This window comes from Aspergillus multicolor, assembly GCF_047715735.1.
Source record: "Aspergillus multicolor strain CBS 133.54 unplaced genomic scaffold BDW74scaffold_6, whole genome shotgun sequence".
Classification (NCBI taxonomy): Eukaryota; Fungi; Ascomycota; class Eurotiomycetes; order Eurotiales; family Aspergillaceae; genus Aspergillus; species Aspergillus multicolor.
Window position 1 is genome coordinate 929,783 of NW_027395957.1, and position 25,769 is coordinate 955,551.

At 52.4% G+C, this 25,769-nt stretch overlaps 14 protein-coding genes and 1 non-coding gene across 15 annotated transcripts; 9 read left to right on the forward strand and 6 right to left on the reverse strand.

Annotated features, from left to right (window-relative positions):
- Position 1: 1 nt before the first annotated feature.
- Positions 2-2,383, forward strand: BDW74DRAFT_176206 (uncharacterized protein; the record flags this gene model as incomplete). Its single annotated transcript, XM_073728549.1, has 2 exons — positions 2-506; positions 1,077-2,383. 2 exons carry the CDS (start codon positions 2-4, stop codon positions 2,381-2,383), a joined length of 1,812 nt encoding a protein of 603 aa, XP_073586166.1.
- A 338-nt stretch (positions 2,384-2,721) lies between these two features.
- BDW74DRAFT_149156 (uncharacterized protein) lies at positions 2,722-2,984 on the forward strand (the record flags this gene model as incomplete). The annotated part of the gene is made up of 1 exon (XM_073723855.1): positions 2,722-2,984. One exon carries the CDS (start codon positions 2,725-2,727, stop codon positions 2,968-2,970), a length of 246 nt encoding a protein of 81 aa, XP_073586167.1. The 3' UTR covers positions 2,971-2,984.
- On the forward strand, positions 2,722-4,378 carry BDW74DRAFT_124355 (phosphotransferase family protein). Its single transcript, XM_073722116.1, has 3 exons — positions 2,722-3,211; positions 3,261-3,781; positions 3,843-4,378. The coding sequence occupies exons 1-3, from the start codon at positions 2,987-2,989 to the stop codon at positions 4,261-4,263; spliced, it is 1,167 nt and encodes a 388-aa protein (XP_073586168.1). The 5' UTR covers positions 2,722-2,986; the 3' UTR covers positions 4,264-4,378.
- Positions 4,379-4,669: 291 nt separating this feature from the next.
- Positions 4,670-5,628, reverse strand: BDW74DRAFT_176208 (uncharacterized protein; the record flags this gene model as incomplete). Its single annotated transcript, XM_073728550.1, has 3 exons — positions 4,670-5,367; positions 5,453-5,519; positions 5,593-5,628. The coding sequence occupies 3 exons, from the start codon at positions 5,626-5,628 to the stop codon at positions 4,670-4,672; spliced, it is 801 nt and encodes a 266-aa protein (XP_073586169.1).
- A 503-nt stretch (positions 5,629-6,131) lies between these two features.
- Positions 6,132-6,908, forward strand: BDW74DRAFT_176209 (uncharacterized protein; the record flags this gene model as incomplete). Its single annotated transcript, XM_073728551.1, has 2 exons — positions 6,132-6,203; positions 6,258-6,908. The coding sequence occupies 2 exons, from the start codon at positions 6,132-6,134 to the stop codon at positions 6,906-6,908; spliced, it is 723 nt and encodes a 240-aa protein (XP_073586170.1).
- Positions 6,909-7,551: 643 nt separating this feature from the next.
- On the reverse strand, positions 7,552-7,661 carry BDW74DRAFT_t87. The gene has a single exon. It is a non-coding gene; the product is annotated as a tRNA-Leu (tRNA).
- A 248-nt stretch (positions 7,662-7,909) lies between these two features.
- On the reverse strand, positions 7,910-9,054 carry BDW74DRAFT_176210 (thioesterase family protein; the record flags this gene model as incomplete). Its single annotated transcript, XM_073728552.1, has 3 exons — positions 7,910-8,227; positions 8,316-8,880; positions 8,942-9,054. The coding sequence occupies 3 exons, from the start codon at positions 9,052-9,054 to the stop codon at positions 7,910-7,912; spliced, it is 996 nt and encodes a 331-aa protein (XP_073586171.1).
- A 1,107-nt stretch (positions 9,055-10,161) lies between these two features.
- On the forward strand, positions 10,162-11,667 carry BDW74DRAFT_124398 (uncharacterized protein). The gene has a single exon (XM_073722117.1). It carries the CDS (start codon positions 10,251-10,253, stop codon positions 11,364-11,366), a length of 1,116 nt encoding a protein of 371 aa, XP_073586172.1. The 5' UTR covers positions 10,162-10,250; the 3' UTR covers positions 11,367-11,667.
- Positions 11,668-14,701, reverse strand: BDW74DRAFT_124421 (C2H2 type zinc finger domain protein). Its single transcript, XM_073722119.1, has 7 exons — positions 14,411-14,701; positions 14,329-14,344; positions 13,726-14,249; positions 13,459-13,668; positions 13,364-13,408; positions 13,211-13,312; positions 11,668-13,156 (listed from the first exon to the last, which is right to left on the reverse strand). Exons 1-7 carry the CDS (start codon positions 14,495-14,497, stop codon positions 11,969-11,971), a joined length of 2,172 nt encoding a protein of 723 aa, XP_073586173.1. The 5' UTR covers positions 14,498-14,701; the 3' UTR covers positions 11,668-11,968.
- A 1,076-nt stretch (positions 14,702-15,777) lies between these two features.
- Positions 15,778-17,562, forward strand: BDW74DRAFT_166831 (putative MFS transporter; the record flags this gene model as incomplete). The annotated part of the gene is made up of 5 exons (XM_073726603.1): positions 15,778-16,026; positions 16,083-16,410; positions 16,468-16,634; positions 16,694-17,370; positions 17,424-17,562. 5 exons carry the CDS (start codon positions 15,778-15,780, stop codon positions 17,560-17,562), a joined length of 1,560 nt encoding a protein of 519 aa, XP_073586174.1.
- An 880-nt stretch (positions 17,563-18,442) lies between these two features.
- Positions 18,443-18,946, forward strand: BDW74DRAFT_176214 (uncharacterized protein; the record flags this gene model as incomplete). Its single annotated transcript, XM_073728553.1, has 3 exons — positions 18,443-18,575; positions 18,632-18,681; positions 18,770-18,946. 3 exons carry the CDS (start codon positions 18,443-18,445, stop codon positions 18,944-18,946), a joined length of 360 nt encoding a protein of 119 aa, XP_073586175.1.
- A 359-nt stretch (positions 18,947-19,305) lies between these two features.
- BDW74DRAFT_124459 (NADH:flavin oxidoreductase/NADH oxidase) lies at positions 19,306-20,906 on the forward strand. The gene has a single exon (XM_073722120.1). The coding sequence runs from the start codon at positions 19,508-19,510 to the stop codon at positions 20,825-20,827; it is 1,320 nt and encodes a 439-aa protein (XP_073586176.1). The 5' UTR covers positions 19,306-19,507; the 3' UTR covers positions 20,828-20,906.
- Positions 20,879-22,389, reverse strand: BDW74DRAFT_149191 (polyubiquitin-binding protein UFD1). The gene is made up of 3 exons (XM_073723856.1): positions 22,203-22,389; positions 21,832-22,131; positions 20,879-21,771 (listed from the first exon to the last, which is right to left on the reverse strand). Exons 1-3 carry the CDS (start codon positions 22,203-22,205, stop codon positions 20,986-20,988), a joined length of 1,089 nt encoding a protein of 362 aa, XP_073586177.1. The 5' UTR covers positions 22,206-22,389; the 3' UTR covers positions 20,879-20,985.
- On the forward strand, positions 22,351-23,984 carry BDW74DRAFT_124477 (uncharacterized protein). The gene has a single exon (XM_073722121.1). It carries the CDS (start codon positions 22,497-22,499, stop codon positions 23,841-23,843), a length of 1,347 nt encoding a protein of 448 aa, XP_073586178.1. The 5' UTR covers positions 22,351-22,496; the 3' UTR covers positions 23,844-23,984.
- rvb2 (RuvB family ATP-dependent DNA helicase reptin) lies at positions 23,822-25,707 on the reverse strand. The gene is made up of 3 exons (XM_073723857.1): positions 25,640-25,707; positions 25,137-25,583; positions 23,822-25,077 (listed from the first exon to the last, which is right to left on the reverse strand). The coding sequence occupies exons 1-3, from the start codon at positions 25,646-25,648 to the stop codon at positions 24,127-24,129; spliced, it is 1,407 nt and encodes a 468-aa protein (XP_073586179.1). The 5' UTR covers positions 25,649-25,707; the 3' UTR covers positions 23,822-24,126.
- Between the last annotated feature and the right edge of the window lie 62 nt (positions 25,708-25,769).

Sequence of the window (25,769 nt, forward strand, 5' to 3'; positions counted from 1 at the left end):
TATGGGTTTAGCTCTGGCTGTGTCTCTGATTCGCGCCTTTATCGGACCGGGGACGGCGTCTGCCAACGCGATGATGGGGCTCTGGTGTACCTCGGGCGGACCGACTCGCAGGTCCAGATCCGTAGCCAGCGCAGAGCTCGGGGAGACTGAGCATCATCTGCTGCTAGATCCAGCGGCGGCTGATGGATTGCTTGTTTATCCTGTACGAGGCCCATGTGCGCAACGTCTGGCGGGGATTGTAGTGCTGCATGAGCTCGCAGCGACCCCAGGCGCTGAGATACCGGTCAAAGAGCCCCAGGCCAATCCAGGGGTCACGTTTCAGTTACACACAATTAGCCAGGCTCTGAATAACAGTCTACCTGAGTACATGGTGCCGAACGCCTGGATCGCGCTCGCCTACTTGCCACAATCCGCATCACACAAGGCGGATCGCCGCCGTCTCACGGACTGGCTGGAGGAAATGAGCGCCGACGAATTCACCGAGATGACCCGAGGCCTTACCGAGAGTAAACACCGGCCAAGTTCTCCACAGGAAGAGGTGTTGCAGGCTCTATGCGCTAGAGTTCTCCGATCGACAGTGGAGAACATGGATCTGCGGAGATCATTCTTAGCCCTAGGTGGGAACTCCATTTCCGCCATGCAGCTGGTTTCCCAGGCCAACTCAGAGTATGGAATACCACTGAAGGTCCGAGATGTAATTCAGAGTTCAATCATTGATTGAGATCGCACAAAAGGGTTACTGATCTTGATGAGGGCTGGCAGTATTGGAGACTCGGCGCCGACCAGCAAATCCTGCAGGACTGCATTACTGAATCTTTTGCCCTAAACCCAGAACAGACAGCATTATTGCTTGCCTGTGGCTTGCCCTCTCGTACTGAGCCGGTTGACATTCTCATAGCTGCCTTATATCATTCCTTCCACCAGGTCTTCCCAGATCGGTCGCTACCGACTGTCCTGGAAGAAGCCCATGGCAAGATCCAGCCAGTTGTTTCAGACTTATACTCGATTCTCAGCTCTAGCATATTCTCGGAGTAGGCCAGCGCAACAGACCCTCGGACCACTGCTCAGCATTCCAGGGGTTGTTGAAGATGCCGCTCCTGTGACCGATGCACAGTCCTATTTCGTCGAGGGTGCACTTGCGAAAAGATGCGACTCGCTGCACTACTTTGTCATAGATGGAAACGGCTGCCCGGATGTCAATCACTGGAAAGCGAGTATCCTGGCTCTTATCGAGCACCACGAGATTCTAAGAACCGCGTATGCCTTCTACAATGAGGAGCTCTTGCAGCTAGTTCTTGATAGCTCCACCCGCCACCCTGATATAGCCCTCTTTGAGACCAACTCCTCCATGGGTCAATTCACTGAGATTGTGATCGGACAAGACATGCACCGCCCTTTGCAACTGGGCAGACTGTTTGCTGAATTTGCCATCATCACGGATGCAAAGGAAGACAGACACCGTATCCTCTTCCGGCTCAGTCATGGAGAGTTCGGCCGCATGGCTCTATCCTACTTCATGGAGACTCTCCGGGAAATATACAACGGCACCGCAGTGTCAGAGTACACGCCATTCTGCCAGCACATGTACCACCTTTTGAGCGAAGGTCAAAAAGATAGCATGTCTTACTGGCGCTCTCTGCTTCACGGCTCGTCCATGCCCGTCATCAGCTCAACATCTAAGAACCAAACCCTAGAGCCCCGCGCCCGCCGCGCCACCGTCGGAACTCGACAAGTTCCGATTACTCAAGAGCTCCCTGCTGGTATCACCCAAGCAATTGCAATGCAAGCTGCGTGGGCAGTTATTGTCGCTCGCAAGGCCAGAACATGGGACGTCCTCTTTGGTGTCGTCGCCTCCGGCCGATACAGCGAAGACTCATCCGCGACTCGCAAAACAGCCGGCTGCTGCGCCAACATCGTTCCCGCTAGGGCTATTCTCGATCCATCCCGGACAGTCATTAATCTATGTCACCAGCTCAGCGAGCAGTATCTTTCCCGCATGCCGCACGAGGGCCTCGGCTTCCGCCAGATTCTCGACGGGTGCGGACATGGCGATGGATCACGGCCCAGCGGGTTTACATCCCGGCTGAACCATCTTCAGCATAAGGGCCGCTGGCCAGTGTCGTTAGGAGGCACCGATTCTTATCTCGAACTTGTCAATTCCGATGGAGTGAACGATCCCCTTCCTGTGGTTGATATTGCTTCCTATCAGGGGACTTCGCATGTCGAGGTTGCAATGGAAGCCCAGCCTACCATGATTGAGCCTGAAGAGGCTGAGATGTTATTCAGGATCTATGTGGGACTATTGAAGGGTCCTTGGCTGGTGGTTGGGAGACGGAGCTGGGGCGTCTTTTGTTCGGGGATTAGGGCTATTTTCGCTTCTTGATCGCAACCTCCCCTGTTTCTTCTTTTTTGATATGAAAGCAAAATGCATGTTTATCGCGAATATGGTATGCCATTTGTTTCTTTTATTGTCTGCCTGTCTCCATTTATCTGAAAAGTGGTCTTCCTGTTTATCCTTTGTGTCTAGGTAGTCCAACAGATTGCACAGAATACAAAATGATCATCCAAGGGAGTAAGGAGTATCGGACACTGTCACAAAACGAAATCGAACTTTGAGTCAGACGAGGTGAGTCACGTCCGACTCAACTTGATCGCCCCTTCCCTGCTTGGCTTTTATCCTGGCTCTCGTCTTGGCGTTGTGCCTGTGCCTGTGTATCTGCCGCCATGCTTCCTTCTCCCGCACACTCAACACAGCCCCAGCCGCCCAGCGGCAAAAACAGCCATCGCGGCAGCGGGCCTCAAGCCTTCAAGGGAATAAAGTCAGTCATTCATCCCGTATGCGAGAGAAATTCTCGTATTTTTGACGTCACCTCGTATTCGACCCCGCTAGACCCAAATCGGACCCCGCACTTCTCAGCGTCCAGGTACAGAGTGCAGTATAAGACTCGTCAGACGAACCCAATACAATAGCCGAAGCAAGAACATCATGGCAGAGACAAACGCCAAGGTGCAAGAGGCCGTTGCAGCGGGGCTTTCCAGCGGCCCGTTTGCCTGCTCCTCCCTCACGCGATTAAGCGGAGGGACAGCGAACTTCGTCTACCGCGGAAATCTGTCCCAGCCTCTGGCTGATGGGACGAAGACGGTTATTGTCAAGCATGCGGAGGACTATCTAGCCTCGAATGCGGAGTTCAAGTTGAGTGCGAAGCGATGTGTATGACTGACCTTCCTCCAGCTCTAGAAGTGGCACTGACGAGTTATAGCTGATCGAAGAATCTGCCCTGAGGGCTCTTAACGCAATGCACGGCGTGACCACGACGAATCAAGACGAATCAAACGGAAAATACCAGATTACCGTTAAACCGCCCAAGCTTTTCCACTTCCACCCGGAGACATACACGCAGGTCATGGAGGATCTACCCGACTCCGTGGACCTCAAGACTTTCTTTCTCTCTTCTAGTTTCTCACAGGGTATCTCAAAAGAGTGGGCGTTGTCTATAGGCCGCACTTTGGGTACCTGGCTCCGGTCATTCCACGTTTGGAGTGCGGCCGAGGCACAGGCGGAGTTCTCAAAGCAGCTTGCACAGAACACGGTTATGCGGCATCTGAAGTTCTCAATTAACTATGATAGTCTTTTGAGTATGATTGATGCGTATCCTGATATTCTGGGTGATGATAATACTCGGTCTATCTTTCGATCGGTGAGGGATGCGGCTGCTGCAGAGTTGACGGATACCCATGCGGATAATACTGGGCCAATCCATGGCGACTTCTGGTCTGGAAAGTATATTTGTATTCTCTGAAGCGACCTACCATAGCAGTTAACACTGACACTGGACTTACAGCGTTCTTATCCCCAAAACCACACTCAAAGACCCATTGCCAACAACTCCCCTCTTCATAACCGACTGGGAACTCGCCCATTCGGGACCCTACGCTCTTGATCTCGGGCAGATGATTGCGGAGCTCTACATGCTCAAGCACTACAAGGACATCGACGCCGGACTGTGGGTCATCGAGGGCTTCGCAGAAGGCTATGGGGTAGGAAGTATTACAGATGGAATGGCCTTCCGCGCGCTTATCCATGTTGGTGTGCATTTCATTTTCTTCGGTAGTACAACGCCGGGATGGGGCACCCCGGAGCAGGTAAATGACCTAGTTCGCTTAGGGAGGGAGTTGGTTGTTAGGGGCTGGGAGAAGGAGAAGGAGTGGTTCTGTGCAGGTGGCAGAGTCTGGAAGGTTCTCTTCAAATCGATGGGGGCTTAAGCGGAAAGCAACGTTTATCATTGTACGGGCCTCCTAGAGGGTTAAGTCGAATGAGAGGAGAGGCAAGTTCACGTTGCTGTAATAGAGAAGGATGTGCGGACGTCTGGTTGTCGGGACAGGCTCTGGGTCCATTTCTTTCGAAGCTATCGGAACATTATGGCTTAGATTGTGCTTGAAAGTGTCTTGAGTTTGAGTTAAATAGTGTTTCCTTTTTCCGGTGGAGAGGAAGATGAGAAAGACCAGGTCACTGCCAGGTAGTAGACCGCGGGTCTATGGTCTGGAAAGAAAGAAAGACAAAAGAACAAAAAGGGGGGGAGAAAAGAAGAAGAAAAGAAACGATTCCAAGCCAAGAGCGAACAAGCGAACAAGCACCAAAGAGCGTTGATCTTCCGGAGGCTAGGTCGGACTACGCAAAATCGTCGTCGTCTTCAAAAACAGCCCCGTCAGGAGTGTAATCCTCAGATGAAGAGGCCTCCTGGTCGTCCTCGTCGTCAGCAAAGTGCTCATTATAGCTGACCATATTCAGAGCGCTCACCGCACGGCGAGCACGGGGCGTACGCTTCACAGGGCTTCTGTCGCCAACGACGCCATCTTCTTTCTTCAAGTCGAGACCCAAGCTGGTACCAGCGCGTGCGGCGAGAGCATCTAGGCTATCTCGCGGCGACAGAGCAGGGGGCGTCAGGGTAGAGGTTGCAGGAGTACCAGGGTGAGCGGGGATATCGAAGAGACCACGTCCCTTGCCAGTCTTGGTTGGGGTGCTGAAGGGGCTGTTGCCTGGCTTACTCGCGCCAAAATCATGATCGAGCTCGTGGTCTGCGTCGGCAAGAGATGCGTCGTCATCGATGTTCATCTCGCGCTTGAGAGGGGAGGACTTGCTGAGCGTGTTCGCCGTCTTTCTACGCTTGCCGGACTCGGGGGTAGAAGTTGGTGTTGCGGGCTTGCGGGTCTTGCGAGGTGTGGACGTGCTAGGGCTCGACTTGGGCACGGCGCCAATGCTCAGCGAGCCTTTGCCTTGGCTGGAGGCTTTGATGTCGGCCCGGATGCGGACCAGGCGCTCTTGAATGGCGCGTGGGGTGGGCTTGTCCTGGCCTTCGATGGTTCCGGCTGTTAGGGTGGATTGTTAGAGGGTGCTTTCAGTGAGTTGGATTTTGGATTGGCAGGACTTGGGGGGAGATGGGTAAATGCTTACGCCATGCGTCAGCAACTCGCTTTGCGTCGAGCTTGAGGTCATGGGTTTCGATAATCTTGATGAGAAGCTGTGTTGGTAGGAGATGGTTAGCTTGGCTGTGTGTGCGAAGGCGATCTGACTAAATAGTAAAAGGGACATACAAGCTTGTCTGTATCGGGAGTCCACTTAATAGGCATCTTGAAGAAGCTTGTGCTAGACTGTACTGTTATCTTTGGTAAAGTGGTTTGTTGTAGATTGCTTGTTCAGCTTCGGATGGCAGTAGAGGGTGGTTAGGAGAACAAGGAAGAGGAGAGTCTAAGGAAAAGAGAGGACAGAGGGAAAGAGAGGGAAGACAGAGTGAGAGTCAAGGGCCTCAAGAGCGGTCTATCCAGCAGACCAAGAGAGAACAATGTTTGTGTTATTCAACCTTTCTGCCAGCTCTTGATTCTTCTTCTTTTCCCTCCTGGCTCACTCTCCGCTTCTATTTCCAACACTTCCCTTTGCATCCTCCTCCGCCAGCACCTCACTTCTATGCTTTACATTTACCTTGCCTGCGGTCTTCAAAGTCTTCTTTACTTCCATATCATACACAGCCTGCGCTCTTTGGATTCTATTACCACCAGCTTCTCCCACACTCTCGGATCCCTTGAACCATCCTCCCCAATCTCTCAAAACACCCACAACACACTACGCTACCAAGATGGTTAATTGGAAAGACCCTGCTAGCAATCAGCGCCTAATGGCAGCCTCCGTCGCTGCTAACACAAGCAGGGTAAGCACATTCTCAAGAATAGCACTTAACCCTTTATCTAACAACCCCCCACAGCCCGACTACAAGCTGATCGCAACCTACTTCGGCCAGGGCGCCACCTACGACGCCATCGAGAAGAGGTACCGCCAGCTCAACAAAATGGCCGACCAGCTGCACGCCGAGGCAAATAAGGAGGGTAGACTCGCGGCTGCCTCTCGCGCTACACGCACCCCTCGTGACAAGAATCGCGTTGCGAAACCGTCTACTCCTCTCTCCTCAAGCAAAAGCAAAGGCAAAGGCAAAAAGGCCCTGTCCAATAACAACAACAACAACGGCCTCATTCAGTCCATCTTCACTGAAGACAACGGTGACAATGGCAACGACAACGCTGGCCCTCAGGTCAAGGTCAAACCCGAAGACGAGGATGTCCTCCCAAGCATTGAAGACGATGCCGACACGAAACCCGTCGTGCCGAAGCAGGAGGATGTCTTTACCTCCGCCAGCTCCAAGAACTATGAATCCTCGAGCTCAATCTTCCGCTCTCGCCGTTCGGCGGCCCCTATGGACTCGGATTCCGATGAGTACATGGCATCACCTGGCTCGTCGCGTACTCCTAAAAATGCCCGCGGCCGCCCTCGTACTCGTCCCTCGCGCGCCTCGGCGGCTCCACGCCAGAGTTACGCTGATAGACTCCAAGCTAGCGATAATGAGGAGGAGACTGCTTAGGTGTTGTAGGCGTGGGTCTCTGGTCTAGTAACCTGGTGTTCTCATCGCTCATATGTTTCCCGCCTACTTTCTTGTCGTTGGTCGTTTTGTTTCCTCCTTCTTTTTACCTTCCACCCTTGGATTTGTTCTTAGGAGCGAAGGCTCGGAATGCTTCATAGTGGATGGTGCATGATATGCCCATTGGGATGGCGTGAGAAAATCTAGGGTTGGCAAATCGTTCTGGTTGCATCATGTCTTTCTTTTCTTGCCTGTACCCATAATCGGCCTTCGAGCATCACAGCTCTAAATCTTAGTCGCCATTAGTTCCATGATATTCTAGAGTCACTGTGCTGTATCTCGTCCATGTTCCAATGCCAGGTATTATCATTGGCTAACAGCTTAATCTTAATGAGGTATGAAAGTGACTCCTTTGACAAACACCTTGTGGATGCCAAGATATATATATAATACCAGACGTGTTCGCAGCTTTACAGTCCAAACCCGCTTTTTCAACACTGACCCTAGACTGTTAGTAGTCCTTATGTACCGCATCGCTTCGTTCTTTCTACTTCGTGCAATAATAATTCAGCGCGTACACTGTTATACCTACCCTACCTACATGCCTTGGTACCGAGTACCAGGATGCAGTGAAAAAAAAAAGAAATGACAAGGGTGGGATTCGAACCCACGCTCCTTTCGAAACACGGAAGCTATGCTACTAGCTGGATCAGGTTATCCTGAACCGTGCGCCTTAGACCACTCGGCCACCTTGCCGGTTGATGTAAGGTTGCTTTTTTATCTATTATATATTCTAATATTATTCTTTCACTACCCAGGAAGACAAGTGTAGTCCCACCGCATTCACATTGGAGGTTTTCAACAATCAATCATCATACGAAAACAGGGTCTTGACATGCCTTTACTTGAGAATGACGATATTATTTCCTACTTACTCAGACTTAGAAGAACAAATATAGCGAGAAGACTGGAAGAAGTCACAACCACAGGTCCTGTCAACGTTCTCACATTTTCGAGGTTTTTGCCTCCTTCTCTCCCTTCAAATCGGAGATATACAACACATGATTACCCAATGCAAGAATCTCTCCATCGTCGCTCAGAATCTGCACATTCGCATCGTACCGCCCATCTGCTACCTTGTGTGAATTCGATCGCACCAAGACCCATTTCGTGCTCGGGTCGGGCCGCTTTTTGAACTCCACCGCTAGGCAGAGTGTGGAGAGAGCGTGGCGCGTGTAGAAGCCTGCTGTATGGGTTGCCGGTGGCTGGAGGGGCTTCATGGACCGGCGTGATTGATGTGCATTAGCCAATGATTGCCCATACTCAATTGGTCATAGAGTACGTAATATAGTTGCGAGGACAAAGGGGACCAAGATGCCGGGACCGCTGAAGAGAGCTTGGCTAACTTACCATATCTGCAAGCAGAGCCAGATGAAGAAGATCAGAGATCGCAGTCCCATCGCGAAATGAGAGCCAGACTTCGCGCTGGTGCCCGCCCAGTCTGTGACCCCATAGTCCATCAGCGGAGCGAGGGGCAACCCAGTGTAGTTTGCGAGTCACAGGGGTTGCATCTACCACCGGGTCATCGATTGTGACGCACTCCTTTTCGCGAGAAGGGAGCGGAGCAAGAAGTGCACCTGAAGAGTAAGAATCAGCACGTCCTTGCGTCAGTCCGCTCTCTTTCTCCATGTTGGCAAATGTAGCAATTGCAATGCACGCCGGAGATAGTTGCGGCTGGCTGTGCCCCGGTTTCGACTCTTCAGGCAGCTCTAGCTCCACCTTGACGACGCATAGTCGTGATGTGGCGCGAAGTGTCTTGCAGGAGACAGAAACTTGGCCCGGGGGAACTTTGCGGAGAAACTGGGTGAAGACATGTACGGGGTCGGGATATTTGAGTCGGTCCCCTGACTCAATGCTAGTATACTTCCGCGCGGCGGCGAGCATTAGGGCCGTGAGATAACCCCCCAGGACTGAACTGCCAGGTAGTTAGTTCCAATACTGAGGTTACATGGTAACAAAGTAGAGATGAAGCGTACTGCTGTGTACACCAGTCGCGGGAAATTTTGCCTACAAAGCGATCTGAAGACCCATTCTCGAGTGACAGCGTAGAGGTTGCCTCTAAAAGCGATGGTTTTGACCGGGATGCCATTTTGACAGAGGAAGGTCGATTGGTCCGGGAATGTAGAGGTGAAGAATGAAGAATGAACAGTTGGTGGGTTGACGGTTCCAGAGAACGCAATCACATGGTGACACCGTAGGCAGGTACGATTGTCCACCACCACTTCCCACCACTACTGCACATCCTATCTCAGGAGTATCCTTCGTGGTCCAGATAAGAACTGCCTCCTGGATGCCCAGCTAGGTACCGTCTACAACTGGAGTCCTAGAAAGGCACCCCGTATATCTGGATTTTGACCGGTAACCACTCGTATAATGGCAATGCTGCCCGAAAGCAACAAAGTCAAATGTGACTTCTTCCGTATTGCTTTTTTTTTGAGGGGGAAGATTCCCAACCGGCCAGTAAAGGCGCCCTTGACCACCCCGGTTCACTTAGCAGGCAATAGGCATATAAGCGAGGGCTAAGCTGCTCCGTTTACGGCGTACTTCTGAGCTGCCGAGGTCTGGGATCGGCAGGCAGTTTTAGACAGGGGCCGGCAATACGGCACGGACAGGCGACTGGTCTATCATGACCACGCCCATCATCCCGAGCCTCGAGAGATGGCAATAAGACAGGGTGGTGAATGGGTGTCCAACCGAAGTGACCATGGTCTAACCCAGATCTGCAAAGGACAGAATATCGCTCCACAAGGGCGAACAATGCCCTCTGAGAAGCGAGTGCAGCGGCTGAAGTAGATTATAGATGCTTGATTTCCCGCTATCATGTTAAATATGTCCACAGACTACTGCGGAGGGTGGCCATGTTCGTACGGAGTACACCGTCTGATCGGTTACAGTCAGTCAGCGGTCGGGGCGGCATCTCCGAGCGACCGACAACCAGCGCGGTTGCGAGACGATCGTGGAACGTAGACGGATCTTGGGTCGAGGATCGGGCCCCGACATTTCTAACATGCTTACATACCGCAAGAGGGATCGATCGAGGTCGGCGTTAAAGAATTGAAACGAAGACGGAGGGTATTCCGGGCTCACGTGTGCTGGGCTCCTGACGCGGAGAGGCCGGAGAACGCGCTCCTTCCTTGCTTTTTTCCGAGTGGCGGGGATTTTTCAGCTCCCGACCATGCAACCCAATCCTTCTCTCCTCTCCTCTCCTTCCCTCCCTCTCGCTTCTGCGCCCACTTTCATCTTCCGACCGATCGAGAAGGAGGCCAAGGAGGAGTGGGATGAGATATGGATCAGGGAATTGCTATCTTTCACCAGAATGAGACCCTTCAGATAAAGCAAATGGAGGCTGTGATCAACCGAAAACCGAAGAAGGGCCCCCTCAACGTCAAGGAGCAACTGGTCCTGATCTCCATCTGTTCAAAACAGATTTCATACGACGAAATCTGCGATATCAGTTGTTCGAAGTGGTGGACGGAAATTGAAGTTGCCCTCGAGAAAGAAATTGGCCGTCGGTACTCTCACTTCTCCTGCCGGAGACGCATCAACGACTACATTACAGCTCGGGCTTTATACCGCATGGACATCAAGAATGGGAACAACCCCGATCCGGCGCTTTTGCCAGACCCGGAAGTGCGGAAGCTGCTAGATCGTTGGGAGGAAATGGGCCAAGTCAAGGAACAGTTGGAAAAGGAGAAGTCGTTGGGTCAGTTGGTGGGACGGGACCCTGAAGTGCCGACAAAAAATAAATTGCAACGAGTCGCAGACTGGGTCAAGAGTCTTCCAGACCCGGAACCACAGCCTCTCATCACTCCGCCGTCCACCAATTCCTCCCAATCTCCAATTAAACAGGACGAATCCTCTGCTCTCTGGGCCCGATACCGAAAGATTGAAGATTACCGGGCCATTGCTCGAACGAACCAACTCCGCGCCCTGAATAACGATTTAGCGAGCAGTCGACAGCTCTTATCGAATATCAAGGAACAATTAACTTCGACAATTCACGACCCGCGCACCCTTCCTGTGACCGTTCCTGCGACAGGTCTAAAGCGATTCCGCGAAGACGAAGTCTCACCCGACCGAGCCGCGCCTCGTCCACGCACAGAACTGACCGACTCGGAGTCTATGATCAAACCGGTCATGAAACAGAGTCCTGGCAATTCTAATGTCCTTCCTCGCTCCGACATCCCACCCGCTCAAAACCCGCTCGAGACCGTATTCAACAAGTTCTGGGATAGCATGTTGCCATATTTCAAGGACCGAGCCCTGAGCGAAGGGTGCCTTGCAAAGTCCGAAGCCATCATGCATGAAATGTTCAAGGAAGTTGGAGCCGCCATGACCCGAGCATTTATGAAATTAGAGCAAACCTCTCGCGCTCCTTCCGCTCATAAGCCTCTTATCTAAGTCCATTCCTCGCATCACATTTCAAGCATACGCATCGTCGTTTCGAATCTACGAGCGTCTCTCTCATATCTTCATGTTGCCGGCGTGCATTTTCTGCGTTAATCATCATTGTTTGTCCATCTTGAGCTCCATTCGATTTGCTCATTAGACTGCATAGAGTCGATACCCCTTTTTCTTCGGGTCGTTGGAATTCTGTTTGTTCTTTTTCCAGTTGCATCGCGAGCATTGCATTACATACCTACTCACGTCTATGTCTTTTTTTCTTTGTATATACAGAGCTACTCCGTTCGGTCTTCGGCAAGCTGCTGGAGACGAGACTTACGCAAATTGATGAAATGAAACAAGTCGAAACAAGCAAACAAACATGCTCATCAACATCTTGAATAGCTAAAAACCCACCTAGCAAGACTTGAAAGTCTTCGTTGTCCGAGATGACACAAGGTTTTCCATGCTTTTCTGGATATATAACTCCACATATATAAACGCCAAAAAGGCTACCAGAGCCGCCACCGTTAATCCACCTCCTACCCGATTACCATTGAGGAACGCCCAACTAGATACCTTAGCCCATGATACCGACGCCCGAAGGAAATACAAGAAACCTAATGACACAATATAATCCACTGATTGACAATCTCCTCCATATCATGCGCAATCCCCCACTGCGAAATCAAGCACCGGAATAACTTCTGCATCGAGTTCATCTCATACAGCAGGTTTCTGACTGCCGCAACACCAGGCGGAGAGTCCGTCCGTCCCTCCATCACAAACCGACTCGTTTCAGAGCCAGTGGACGGTCGGGCTGCAGTCTCGCAGCCGAGATTCAGGTCTGCGTGCGAGAGGAGCGCGTCCTGCCAAACGATTGTGCGCGGGAGATGGATGTTTGCGATTCCGGCGAGGGAGAAGACGACGTAGACTGTTGCCGCTGCAAAGAGGGAGGACGGCATGTGGATGACGTGGGCGCGGCCGCGGGGAAGCTGCTCGATTATGTCTTGGATAGCGATGGCGTGGAGGAGGGCGCGCCGGGCGTCTTCGGTGTTGACCCAGTTTAGCATGTCGAAGCCTGGTCGAAGGGTGCGAGAGCCGCCTGATACTTGCTGCGAGATGTCATAGCGAGAGCAGACGTGGCGGCAGAGGACGGTCGAGTTAATCATTGTGTCAAGGCAGATGGTGTGCCAGCGGAGGAGAACCTCGAGGCGTTCTGAGGAGGAGAGGTGGATGCTCATCGTGATGGTTTCGTGGACCTGGGCTAGGGCTCGTCGGACGTCGGACCGGCCTGGCACGCCGACGGCAGCAAGGTCGTATTCATCTGAGTCTGAAACGAGGGATTGGAGGCCTTCGAGGACCACGCGTAGCGAGAACGCGGAGAATTGGTAATCGAGAGCTCGGAAGCTACTCGTTGGTGGAAAGAGGGAGCGGAATATGAGTCGGAAGGAGGGCTGTTCTGCTTTCTGAGAGCGCATGTGGGTTAACCACTCATCGGCACTGTTGGCGTCGAAGGCAGCTTCACTGCTGGGCAGAACGAGCGGATTCGCAACATGGCGAGTGGAAGCCCCGTCACCGGACATCTGTGCAACGAGTCCATCAAGAACATAGTATGCTAACAGAGCGCGCTGCTGGATCTCTCGTGCGGCCCATGTTCGCCATTTTTGATCTTTCTCCGAGCTGGAAGTATTCGGAAACGGTACGTCTTCTAAAGAGAAGGGTTCACTATCCAGCATGCCGCAATGCCGTGCCCAGAAGAAGCCGAGAGGTCGAAAGACCTGGCTAGTGGTGCGAATTGCCCGACTCTACATTAAAAACAGATTAGAAATGAGGTGAGATCATCTTACTTTGGGACACACCTTGGACAGCGCCCCGTATATTTGCCCTAACAGGGCAGTGAGCAGGAGCTGTACGCCGTTGCAGGCGTCGTACGGACCACGATGCGTGATCAACGATTGCCACTAGATAATCAGTAAACGACAATTATGGCCCCTTCGCGAGATGTAACATACCGAGGTAGAAACAGCTGTATGTGCTAGTCTCCATAGTGCTTCGCCCTAATGTGGGGTTAGATATGGTCGGCTTCGATGGAGTCCACTGGACTTACCTTTGCAACCGAGTCTTTAGGGCCAAGATACAACGACCCAAGGGCCATAGCATTTAGTAGTAGGGGATGTGTGCAATCGCGGAAAACAAAGGTGGCTCGATGGAGAATTGGGAATGTAGGAATGAACCGCACGAAGAACATATGCAGGCATTCGTCTAGAAATACAGATGTGATTGAAGTCGCCTTGATCGCAGCCGTTACGCTGGAAGACTACATGTCGTCAGATACACACTTCATGGCCAAACTAAAAGACACATCGAGTCTTACTGAGCTGGTGACCATGTCCGAAACATCCCGTACAGCCTGATGGCTCCCGCCCGAAGGAATTGTGCCGATAGAAGAAGCTCTATCATCGAAGGAGTTGGGAGAACCGAAGTTCATACCGCTCACATCTTGCACGACTGGAGGGATAGGGAGAGATCCGAGAGGGATCTGCCACTGGTCCGGAGAATCCGAGGACATGATACTCTGGAACAAATTCTCGGAGTCAGGCCATATTAGGGCAAAATCGAGATCGGAGGCTACAGGCTGCAGCCCTGAAGCATGCTGGGCATCAGATGTCATCCATGCTTGGTCTGCTGCAGTGGTTGGCACAGCCGCTTCTGCTGGTGCTCGAGGGGCCTCCCAAGTGAGTGTATCCAAGGAGGTCACATGAGGCACCTGCAACTGCTGTGCTTGGGCTTGCTTGGTGGCAGCGGCACGGGTATGCAATTTCTCATGGCGGGTCAGGGCATCTTGGCGCGCAAATGGGCGGCGGCATTCTTTGCAAACAAAAGGCTTAGATCCGGTATCTTGGTCGTTTCAGGCCGCCGGTCAGCTGTATAGTTCTCGGTACGTACACTTCGGGCTCTATGCTTTGGGGGTCCTTACGGCACCGTTCATGTCTCTAAATGCCGGTGTTAATCATCAAGTATCCACTGTCGGGGGAGAATACACCGAGATCTGTACTAACCCTTAAGTGTTCAGCCTTGGAGAATCCTTTCTCGCATACACGACATATTAAAGGCTTGGCCCCTGGGGATGTGGTTGATTGTGGCATCTTTCAGCAGTGGATGGGGGAGAATCGACAGTTCATCGACAAAACCATCCACAAAGAGGCACCAGCAAGGAATACAAGTCTGGGGAGTGGAGAGCAGATTTGAAGCCTGGAGGTTGGAGACGCAGGCTGTGGGAGGATTGTGGAGAGTGGAGACTGTGGGAAAGGCGTGACTGCTCGATTCGGGCTTCTCGAAAGTCTTGGCGTCTGGACGCTTCTCAAACTGCCGTCTTGTCATCCCGAAACTCTCCCATCTCCGACGGCATTGACGGTCAGTTCAAGCGTCAGGTCTTACGCTTGGCAGCCTTCGGCTACGCCTTGTGTCTTAATCCCGGCCAGATTAATGATGCTTATCCCGAACCACAATGAAGTCTTCCATCATGGGCCGTGATGCACCCCTTACGCAAGTTGCATGTGGGAGCAGGCCGATCTGCTGTGGGATGGCACCTGCCATTGCCTAGTTGCGTTACTTGCGTCTATCAAACCGTTTGCATACCTTCAGGCACCTCATGGATCGTCGGTTTTCCGTTCGAGCCAAGGCCTCGTTCTGTCTACTGAAACTTTAGAAGCCGCGTGGCTCAACGGTACTCCGGAGCAGTCTGAACCATGGCCAGAACCCATTTAGCCGAATTTCCAAAGCCAGTAATTCGGTTTCCAAACAATAATTTGACCCCAGGCCTGAGAATTAGACAAGAAATAATAATGCGTTGTGTAGCGCCCTGAACCACTCGGGAATTCCGAATCAGGACCATGTCGCCTCCAAGGAGTCCAGGCTGAGCCAGCGTCTCGTCGGAGGCGTCACCAGGAAGGCCTCGGTCGTGAGTGCATCCACAATGGCTGCTAAAGTATGATGTCGACGCGACCTCACTCGTTAAAGCTGTGGAGACTGGGGAGACCCCAGTGTCACGCTCTCCGCGAGGACTTCCCCAACGGTGCTGGACTGGTTTGCCGAGTAAGCCAGCTCCACAGTGTCACCCTTTCCCCGGGGAGAACGCCTGTGACCAACTAACCACGGGGCGATGATAGGTCAGACAGCCGATTCCCAGCAGATTGCGGGACACTCTTCCTCAGCATCCGGGGTGCTCGAGTCTCACCGAGGACGCCACAGCAGTTTGCTTCTTATTCCTCCAATACCCCCAGACTGTCGTCAGCACTTAGCATAACCTTCTCAGTACACTCTGAGAAACAGACCGAAGAGAAAGGGCAGAGGCTTCCTCAAAATAGCCATCAACATGACTTCTTCAAGTAGTCGTTCGTCGACGACAATCAATGAGCCTACATTCATGGAGATGCAACGCACCTACACTGCCGAGGGGTCTCCCAAGAAAGAGGACCTTCAGCAGCTGCCAAAGAATGGTGTTGATCTAGTGGAAAGCACAGAGGCGGGTATCCCTTCAACATATGCCGACATCGTGGCATCTCGTCTCTCATCAGCGCACCGTGATTTCCTCATGGAGCGTCATGGCACTTTGGAACTGGATCCCATTCCCAGCATGGACCCTGCGGATCCCTACAACTGGCCTTCCTGGAAGGTTAGTCTTTCACGCTAGAGATCAAGTTGATCGAATCTTGCTGATATCTTGGTTAGAAAATCGCCAATCTTCTTTTAGTAGCCTTCCACGCCTGTATGGGGACGTTTGCGGCCGCCGGTATCATCCCTGCCTATGAGACGATTGCTGAAGAATTCGGTGTTACGCTTCACCGGGTCACTTATTTGACCTCGCTTCAGATCGCTATTCTGGGTGGTGCGCCTTTATTCTGGAAGCCGCTCTCCAACCGATACGGCCGACGGCCCATTTTCCTCCTTTCCTTAATTTGCAGTCTGGTCTGCAATATCGGGTGTGCAAAGTCTCCTGACTATGCGTCACTCGCAGCATGCAGAGCTTTGCAGGCATTCTTTATCTCACCAGCATCAGGTACGATCTAAAATTCCAGAGGTTGAATACCGGAATAATGCTGATAGAAATTTCCAGCGATCGGAAGCGGTGTTGTGATGGAGACCTTCTTCAAGAAGGACCGAGCAAAGTATATGGGTGTGTGGACGCTGCTACTCACGCTCGGCATTCCCAGCGGACCCTTCATCTTTGGCTTCGTTACCTACCGGGCGAGTTATATCTGGATATTCTGGGTTTTGGCGATAGTGAGTCTCCTGACATGGGAGGGGTTTCATGCAGACACGAATAGCTAACGTCCGCCTAGATCAACGGAGTTCAGTTTTTCCTGTACCTTGTCCTAGGTCCTGAAACTCGTTATCTCGGCACGAACGAGGATCCCAAGGAGCCTGCGTGGAAGAGGGAGTACGTCAGCATCCGACGAATTGACCCAACCCCTATCAAGTGGATTGAGTTCATCGCACCACTGGGGCTGTGCTTCCGCCCATGCGTGATAGTGCCCGCTGCTGCGTATGCTATGATCTTCCTCCTCAGCAATGTGTTGTCCACTGTTGAAGTACCACAGCTGCTGCAAGGCAAGTTCGGCCTTAATGCAGAGCAGCTGGGGCTGCAATTCCTGGGCCCAATTATCGGCTCTCTCATCGGAGAGCAGCTTGGTGGACGCATGTCCGACCTCTGGATGAACATGCGGGCGAAGCGAGCGCAGCGGAAGCCAGAGCCAGAGTTCCGACTTTGGCTCAGCTACCTGGGCTATGCCTGTTCCATCGTTGGTATCATTGTCTTCCTTGTTTGCACCGAGAAGGCCAAGGCGGGTAAATGGAGCGTTGTCCCAATCATCGGTATCGCCATCGGAGCTGCCGGTAACCAGATTGTAACGACCGTCCTTATCACGTATGCAGTGGACTGTCACCCCCAAGATGCCTCCAGTGTCGGTGTCTGCATCACATTTGTTCGGCAGATTTGGGGTTTCCTCGGACCGTTCTGGTATGTTGACTCGATTCGGAGGCTGTAAATGTGCTCGGCTGACAGGTATTCAGGTTCCCGGGAATGTTCGAAAACGTCGGCGTGGCTGCGAGTGCTGGTGTCTGTGTGGCTCTCATGGTTGGAATTAGTGTTCTGCCGACGATCGCTCTGCAGTGGAAGGGACGCTCTTTCAGGCCGTCAACGGAGGAGTAGCCTATGTCATGTTCATTAGTACACGACATGTTTGATGTTTTGCCTTTGTCATGTGTTGAAGCGCCGGCCAGGACGACATGGCTCTGAGATAGAAGTGAAGAAACGTAACGAATTTTAGACGGGACACTAGAATATAAATGATTGCCCCACGGACACACACTTACTATATAACTAGCCCACGTCTAGCAGCCAAAGAACCCTTAATGTCGGGAAGCGAAATCAGACCACCAGGCATGGGGCCATGATCCATCGGCATTCCGATCGGCTGCCCGAGTGAGGCCGAGATGGGAAAACCCCTTCGGAAACTTGGCGATTGAGCTTGTTGTTGCTGACAGCTTGGCTAGGTCATGACGCCAGTTTTGTCTTCGAAGTTGCTGTAGACATCGTCGGAAGTAGTGTAGTCTATTTAGAGCACTCTGTTCTTGAAGAGACAGTTTATATGAACTGTGAAGCTCTGGAAGCAATCGACGAGATGACAGCGGGTAAATTGTGCCCCGCCGGGATAAATTCATTCCCACTCCTTATGACTGTGTACTACTGACTCAGCAAGCTATTCCTCGGGCTGTATAACTTGTATGTCTGAGTGCTATAAGCCCGAGCCCCGAAATCCGAAGAGACCTTACAGATTAGCTGACTGATCAGTTACTCAGAGCATCACAGGCAGTAAGATAATGATGCCTTGCTCCTCTCATGCTCATGCAAGAAGCACAACATACGTACATACGTACGGAGTACATGCATAATAACCTCGGATTATCCGCGTATCGCAGCAGTGTGGGGAGAAATTGTGGGGATGTGGGAGGGGAATCCCGTATACCCCAGGCTCTTAACATCACTGAACCTTCCCCTCAACTCAACATACACCAGCATCTAAGTCAAAATGTCGTCTCCCAAAGGTCCCTTCACCCTCGTCACCGTCAACACCGCCCCCGAGCGGGCTAAGCGCCTCATCGGCCGCATGGCCGATGCCCTCAAGGACCGGTACACCATTGTCCATGTTGATAACTGCGAAAGTATGTTCCCACCCTTCTCACTGAGTGTATACACTATGGAACTAACTTGAGAACAGCTATCGAAGAAGTCGCGCCCAAGGTGACGCAGCACAAGCCTGATGTCCTGGTATGTCTTCCAATTCAACCCCTTTAGCTCGACACATGGAGTCGAAGTGATCCTCGATGTGATGTGCAGTACTAACCAGCAACCACAGTTCTCCGCTTCAATGTGGTCTGCCGAGCAAGCGGCTGAGATCCAGTCCATTGCGCGCAGCATCAAGCCTGACATCAAGCTCCATGCTATCCCCCAGGGCCTGCAGGTTGAGCGCGGTCCCGATGCCATTGTTGAGTACCTGCTTGAGAATGTCCCTGGGCTTTTGGACTCGGAGTAGATATTCCGGCCTTCATCCTCACTACTTGCTGAGACTTCAATTGGCGTTATCCGAGCAAAAGCTATGGGACACGGTCCGTATGGTGGCTTCAGTACCTCCAACTAGGGCTGACATGATGAGTTATGTTATGTACATAGACGCTAAAGAAAATAGATAATATATTTTTGATCTGTCTTGCTGAGCACTATCCCCCGAGTCTCCCGGTCCGGCAGTCATTTTCGGCTATGGTCTGCATTGCCCTGCAACATACAGGACATGCATGACGCAACGTACGAGACTCGATCATGCCACACCACAGTGGAAAAATGTACATCGGAGACAAAGCACCCCCGAGAAGGATGAACAGGATCCGAACATGCGAAGCTTGAAAACGCAGATCGCCAATCCCAAACGTTCTACAGATTTCTCCAGCTCCACAGTGTATCCATACTGATTTGTCAGCGCTCGACGCTGTACGAAACAACTATAAAAAGTGCACGGTTGAGAGAGAACGAAAAGCACTGTGTAACGACACAAAGCACAAACCAGAAATACCACAGAGACAACGCGTCTGGATCCAAAATGCCCTCCGAAGACCTCGCAACCGCCCCTTCCCCCGCCTACCCAGGCGCCCAGGGGATCCCCTACTTCACACCCGCCGCGAACCCAGGCGCAGCCCTGCACCCCGAAGCAAAGGAAACTCCGACGCTCTTCCGCCCTCTCAAGATCCGCGACGTGACGCTCAAGAACCGTGTCATCGTCGCGCCCATGTGCATGTTCTCCGCGGAGTCAAACCCCGCCTCCCCATCCATCGGTGCTCTGACAGACTTCCACATCGCGCATCTGGGCCACCTCGCGTACAAGGGCGCGAGCCTTATCTTCACGGAAGCCCTGGCTGTGCAACCGAATGGAAGAATCTCGCCTAACGACGCGGGTCTTTGGCAGGAGGGGACGGAGTCCGAGCAGTTCAAGGGCCTGAAGCGGGTCGTGGACTTTGTGCACTCTCAGGGTGGAAAGCTGGGTGTGCAGCTTCACCATGCGGGGCGGAAAGCGAGTACCGTTGCGCCGCCGATGGCGTTTTCAAAGGGCGTGCGCAGTCTCAAGGCTGATGAGGGCGTGTTTGGGTGGCCCAAGGATGTGGTTGGACCTAGTGGCGGTGAGGAGAACAAGTGGGAGCCTGGGGATGTTGCGTACTGGACTCCTAGGGAGCTGACCGTGATTGAGATTGAGGAGATCGTGAAGGCCTTTGCGAAGAGCGCGGAGACTGCGATCAAGGCCGGTGTTGATGTTATTGAGATCCATGCCGCGCACGGCTATCTGCTGCATGAGTTTGTGAGTCCTGTGACGAACCACCGGACGGACAAGTACGGAGGTAACTTTGAGAACCGCACGCGGATCCTGCGAGAGGTTGCGCTGGCGATTCGCGAGGTTATTCCGGAAGGGACGCCGCTGTTCCTTAGAGTCAGTGCGACGGAGTGGATTGAGGGCCAGCCGGATGCTGAGAAGTATGGAAGCTGGGACTTGGAGGCTAATACTCAGTTGCTGAAGTATCTCCCTGAGATTGGGGTTGACCTCTTGGATGTGAGCTCAGGTGGAAACCACAAGGATCAGAAGTTCCACTTCTTCACGGACTACCAGACTGAACTGGCGGCTAAGCTGCGGAAGGAGGTTAAGGCTGCCGGAACCAAGACACTGATTGGTGCCGTTGGCTTCATCACAGAGCCTAAGGCGGCGGCCGAGATAGTTCAGGGCGCCGATGAGGAGGGCTCTGAGCCCAAGGCCGATGCGGTGTTGATCGGGCGGCAGTTCCTACGTGAACCGGAATGGGTTCTGAATGCGGCGAAGAAGTTGGGCGTCGAGGTTCATGCCCCTATGCAAATTGGCCGCCTGGCTTGGTCATGATGGACTAGTTACTATGATGAAATAATAAGTAAAGATAGAAGTCGCTAAAAATGAATGTGATGCTTGCCATTCTAAGCGCAGTGACCCCTAAACCTGATACAAAAGCCCATAATGCGTGTCCGAACACCATGTAGAGTGTCGATTATTCTAAATTACATTCAAGTGGGCGTGGACGAGCCGTCTATACCTTTCTTTTTTGGTCGGAGAGATTGACCCGCTCCTTGAAAGCGCGGCTTCTCTGACTCAACCACGTTTCCGCTGTCATCTCGTTTCGGAACGGGCTTGATGGCATAGCCAAGGAATAATTGATTAGGTGGTAGGCGTAGTGGCTGCGGGCCATTCGTGGTCCTGACGGGGGGTGGGTGGCTGGGATTAGTTGCCCCCGGAGTGGGAGTTGACGCTGTTGGAGTTGGTGTTTTGCTGCCCTTCTTGGCATTTAATCGGTGGCCGCTGGACAGGAAATTCGACGATACCGCTCGTGCCCCCGCGGCTGCGTCGGTAGACTCTGGTGCTATGGCGGCATAGTTGATCGACTGTGCCATTGTGCCATGTGAGTGTAGGAGTCCACCGGCTGGCAGCCTTCCGCTGACTACGCTCCCTGGTGTGCTAGTGCCACTCTGGCGCTGCGGCTCCTCGTACCCAACGGGTGCCGCAAAGTCAACCTCAAGATCGGTCTCCAGGACAGATATCGCATTTGTCTCGTTCGAAGGCTTCGTTTCCAGCACGGCCATCTCGTACACCTGGTCATTGTAGGCAAATGTGAAGATGTCGTCCTTCGTCAGACAGGAGAAATTTCGAAAGGCGTTTTCGAGAACTGCCTTGGGGTCGCTGATGTCTAGGAACGAGGTGGATTGGGCCTGGAGCTTGATGAATCGTCCGGGGGGAAGGTCTGTCGATTTGATTTGTACTAAATCGCCGGGTTCGAGAAGAAGAGTCTGCATCAACTACAAAATAAAATGTGTTAGCAAAGATCATATAAGCAGCCTAGTAGCAATGGCACTTACCCAGTATGGGAGGTAAATCTTCCCCTCTTCAGCAATAAACTCCAGCACTCCAGCATGTGACATTTTTCCCTTCGCACCATTATGCAGCTCGAACAGCATAGGATATGTGATGTGTAGCCGGGTCAACTTGTCGAGAGCACTGGGGGGCATGATGACTTTGCCGCCGTGGTTTACATTCTCTCGCTCAGGACCAGGCATCATAGCGACAGGATAGCAACGGTAATATTCATCGAAACGGCGCGTAGCGCCATGGCGAAGCATTCCGTCCATTGGATCGTCTTCCCAGTAGTTACCTCGGAACTGTTTTAATTAGCAGGTACTCGATAAGAACTCGAGAAGCGATGTAAACACTGTCGGGTACAGGCACGGACCATGGTGGATCAAGGGTCGTTAAATACCCACGCCTTGGAGAAGTATAAAGAGGACCGTATAAGAAAGAGGCTTCCTCAGTAGGCCCCCGGACAAAAGACGTATCAGCTTTGAAGTCGAGCGTGTAAAGAGTCGTGAGAAAGAGAGGCCGGAGTTTCTTTGAACGCCCGCAGTGACGCAAAGGGCTCCACAATGATTTTCCGACCCGACCCCAGACAAGGCCCGTACAAGAGCTTTCAACTTTCCTCCCTCTCTGCTTTTCCTCATTAATCTACGAGTAATCCAATTCAACACCCATGTCTACTTCACTCCCGCGTCCAAAACGGGCTGGCGAAGACTACACGCGCACCTACCATCAAGAAGACCTCGACGATTCCGGCCCCTCTAAAAAACCGCGATTTGACTTGCGAAACCCGTCAACACTTGCCCCCGATGCGCCCGACGATGACGCAGTATTAGATGCAGACGAGATCGGGCGGCGTGGACAACAAGTCCGCCGGAAAGCCGTCAACCTAGATGGCTACGAATCGGACAGTGATAACGAAGGCTTCGATGCGCGGTCATCGAACAAAGCACGCAAGAACGAAGCGAAACAGGAAGCAGACGACGACGATATGTTTGCGGAGCTGGAGGAGGACTTTGGCGCTGAGGATATAGATGGCGACGAAGCGCTACGGAAGAACAAGAAGAATGTGCGATTTCTGCGAGATGACGAGATCGAGGGGCAGGTCGCATCGTCAAAGAGCGGGCGGACGTTACGCGTGGACTTGAGCCAGGGTGCTGGCGAAGTGAATATCGACGAAGATGACGAGAGTGAGAGTGACGTTGCGGAGGAAGACCGCGCGAGGGTTGAGACCGGCATGGACGAGGAACTAGGCGCTGGGTCGAAGAAGAAGCATGCGCCGTTGCTGGATGCATTCAATATGCGAACTGAACAAGAAGAAGGTCGATTCGACGAGTCAGGCAACTATGTCCGAAAAGCGGCGGATCCTGATGCCGTGCACGATTCATGGCTGGAAGGGGTGTCGAAGAAGGAAATCCGACTCGCCAAGGAGGCAGCCGATAAACGAGAGACTGCAAGGAAAGAGAAGGATCGTGCAGATGATAGTGTGCTGACATCTGACGCTCTAAGAGTGCTCATCACCCAACTGCAGCGCGGCGAAACTGCATTGGATGCGCTGGCAAGGATAGGAAAAGGTGCAGCCAAGAAACCGAAATGGCAAACGAAGCGGAATAAAACCCGAAAGGGTGATCAAGATACAGAAATGGAGGAAGATGACCCCAAAGAAGCTGCCAGGAAACAGGCGATCGAGGCGGTCACTGGCGCAGCAGACATCCTGATGACACGAGGGCAGGCTGAAATTTACGACACTGAACGAGAAATGCTTACCCGGCAATATCGCCGCGAGACTGGCGAGGACTGGGTCGACCTCCAACAGGATACAGACCCAACAAATGAAGATACCGGGCAGGCGATGTGGGAGTACCGCTGGTCTGATGCCCGTGACGGCGGCGCCGTGCATGGGCCTTACGATGGCACTACCATGGAGTCGTGGAAGGGCGCAGGCTACTTTGGGGAAGGAGTTGAATTCAGGAAAGTGGGAGGTACTGGAGATTGGGATAGTAACGTCAGCTTTGTATAAGCCCTGTAAATCAGTACTACTAAAGATACCAATATCGAAGCATTATTCTCTCGTTATAAACCTAGAAATCAACCCAAACATCCAAATACCCATATGAGCCGCAAAACAAGCGCCGAGATTATCGTACATAATCAGTCGATGTGCTCGAAAAGCATCGCAAAACCGGAGGACAGCTTTTCTCGATATAACCACCCAGTGTGCTTAGACTAAGATGGATCCTGCTGTCTTCAGATACTCCGTCCATTGAACACCGAAAGGATCTAAATGCGATTACAGAAGATTTCTATGATATCTCCATAGCGTCCCCACTAGGCGCCGAGAGATTCACATTCCCTTGGTCGCCAATGAACCGCTGCTCGTACGCATTAACGAACTTGACGCTGCGAGCGGGGTCGTAGAATAGTCGATAGCTCCGTTGGACGTCATCAACACTAACCTCCTTTGCTTTCCGCTTTTGGCTGAGGAGATGTGATGTGGTGATAATGTTGCTGGCGTATCTAAGATTGGATTCCTGGCCGATCTTTGTCAGAAGTGCTAGGGCGTCTGGGGACAAGTCGATCTCCTCTTCTTGAGCGCGGATTGCCAGAATCTGCCTGATTTCATCTGCTGAATAGTGCTGTGTGCTCACAATAACGACGCGGTCGAGGAAGTCGAGCGGAAGGCCATGAGGAGAGTTGTATGTGGTTCCTCGAATCCGCGAGTGGCCGCGGTTACTTGCCATGATCACAATAGGAGCAAGCTCTGCCTCTAGGGCTCGGTTGATGTAGGAGTAGCACTCGATGTCGAGCATGTGCACCTCGTCTATAAACAAGACACCAGGAATGATCTCTGCCTTGCCCTCTTCCTTCCATTCGGCGACCTTGGTGTTGATCTGGTCCCTGACCTCACTCCTGATCTCACCGGTATCACCAGAGAAGAGCGCCAAGAACCCTTGCGAACGCGAGTTGATGACATCAATCTCGTGCAGACTCACTGTGTGCACGATCTCCTTGCGGACCTGAAGTTCTCCCTCGGGGCACTGGACGAACTTGACGTCGGCGCCCATCGCATCGTAATCGCGAGACCGGGCATAAGAACGTCCTAGCTTCGTGATCTTGCCTGACGACTTATCGATCGAGATGATGTCTCCAGCCATAACCCTTTCCTTTGTCATTGAGTCAATCATCTTCGTGCCCATATCGTAGATAGTTTCCATGTCCGTGGTTTTGATTGTGAGCTTTCCTTGTTTGTTGCCCTAGACGAATCAGTACAGCTCAGATACGTGTCGCTCCCTAATGCTCAAGTAGTACTTACACCAGTGACACTCCTGTCAATTTGAATCTCTACCACCTCACCCTCGATGATTTCACTCTCCTCTTTAATTCGTACTCCAATTGATTTTCGGAAAGCCTGCGTCAAGGCCTCTGTTTTTGACATTTCCATGGAGAAGATCTCCGAAGCCGCCAGCATAGTGAATGGGACATCAGACCCCAGAGATTGTGCCATACCCATAGCAATGGCTGTTTTACCGGTGCTGGGTGGGCCTGCAATCAGAACAGCCCGTCCGGCAATTTTGCCTTCCTTGACCATCTGAAGAATGACTGCAGCCGCCTTTCGAGCCTTTTCCTGGCCCACAAGGCCCTGCGATGCCGGCCGCGGTTGCAGGGAGTCAGCATCTACACCGAGTCCCCTGATATGTGAATGAGCAGCGATGAGGTTCAAACCCCGGAGCTCCTTGGTCTCCGCGACGGTAGAGATTGGCTGTCTTGTGAATGAGTGTGTGCGAACATATTGACGGGATATTTTTATGAGCTTACCGCAGCCATGTCAAACGCAGATGCAAAGGTAACTGGTCTTTTAAGAAAAAATCCCCAAGGAATTGAGATCAGTGCTGGCCGCAAGCCTTGATTGATTCCGCGCCGCCAGAGCTGCACAAGCTGATAGGCT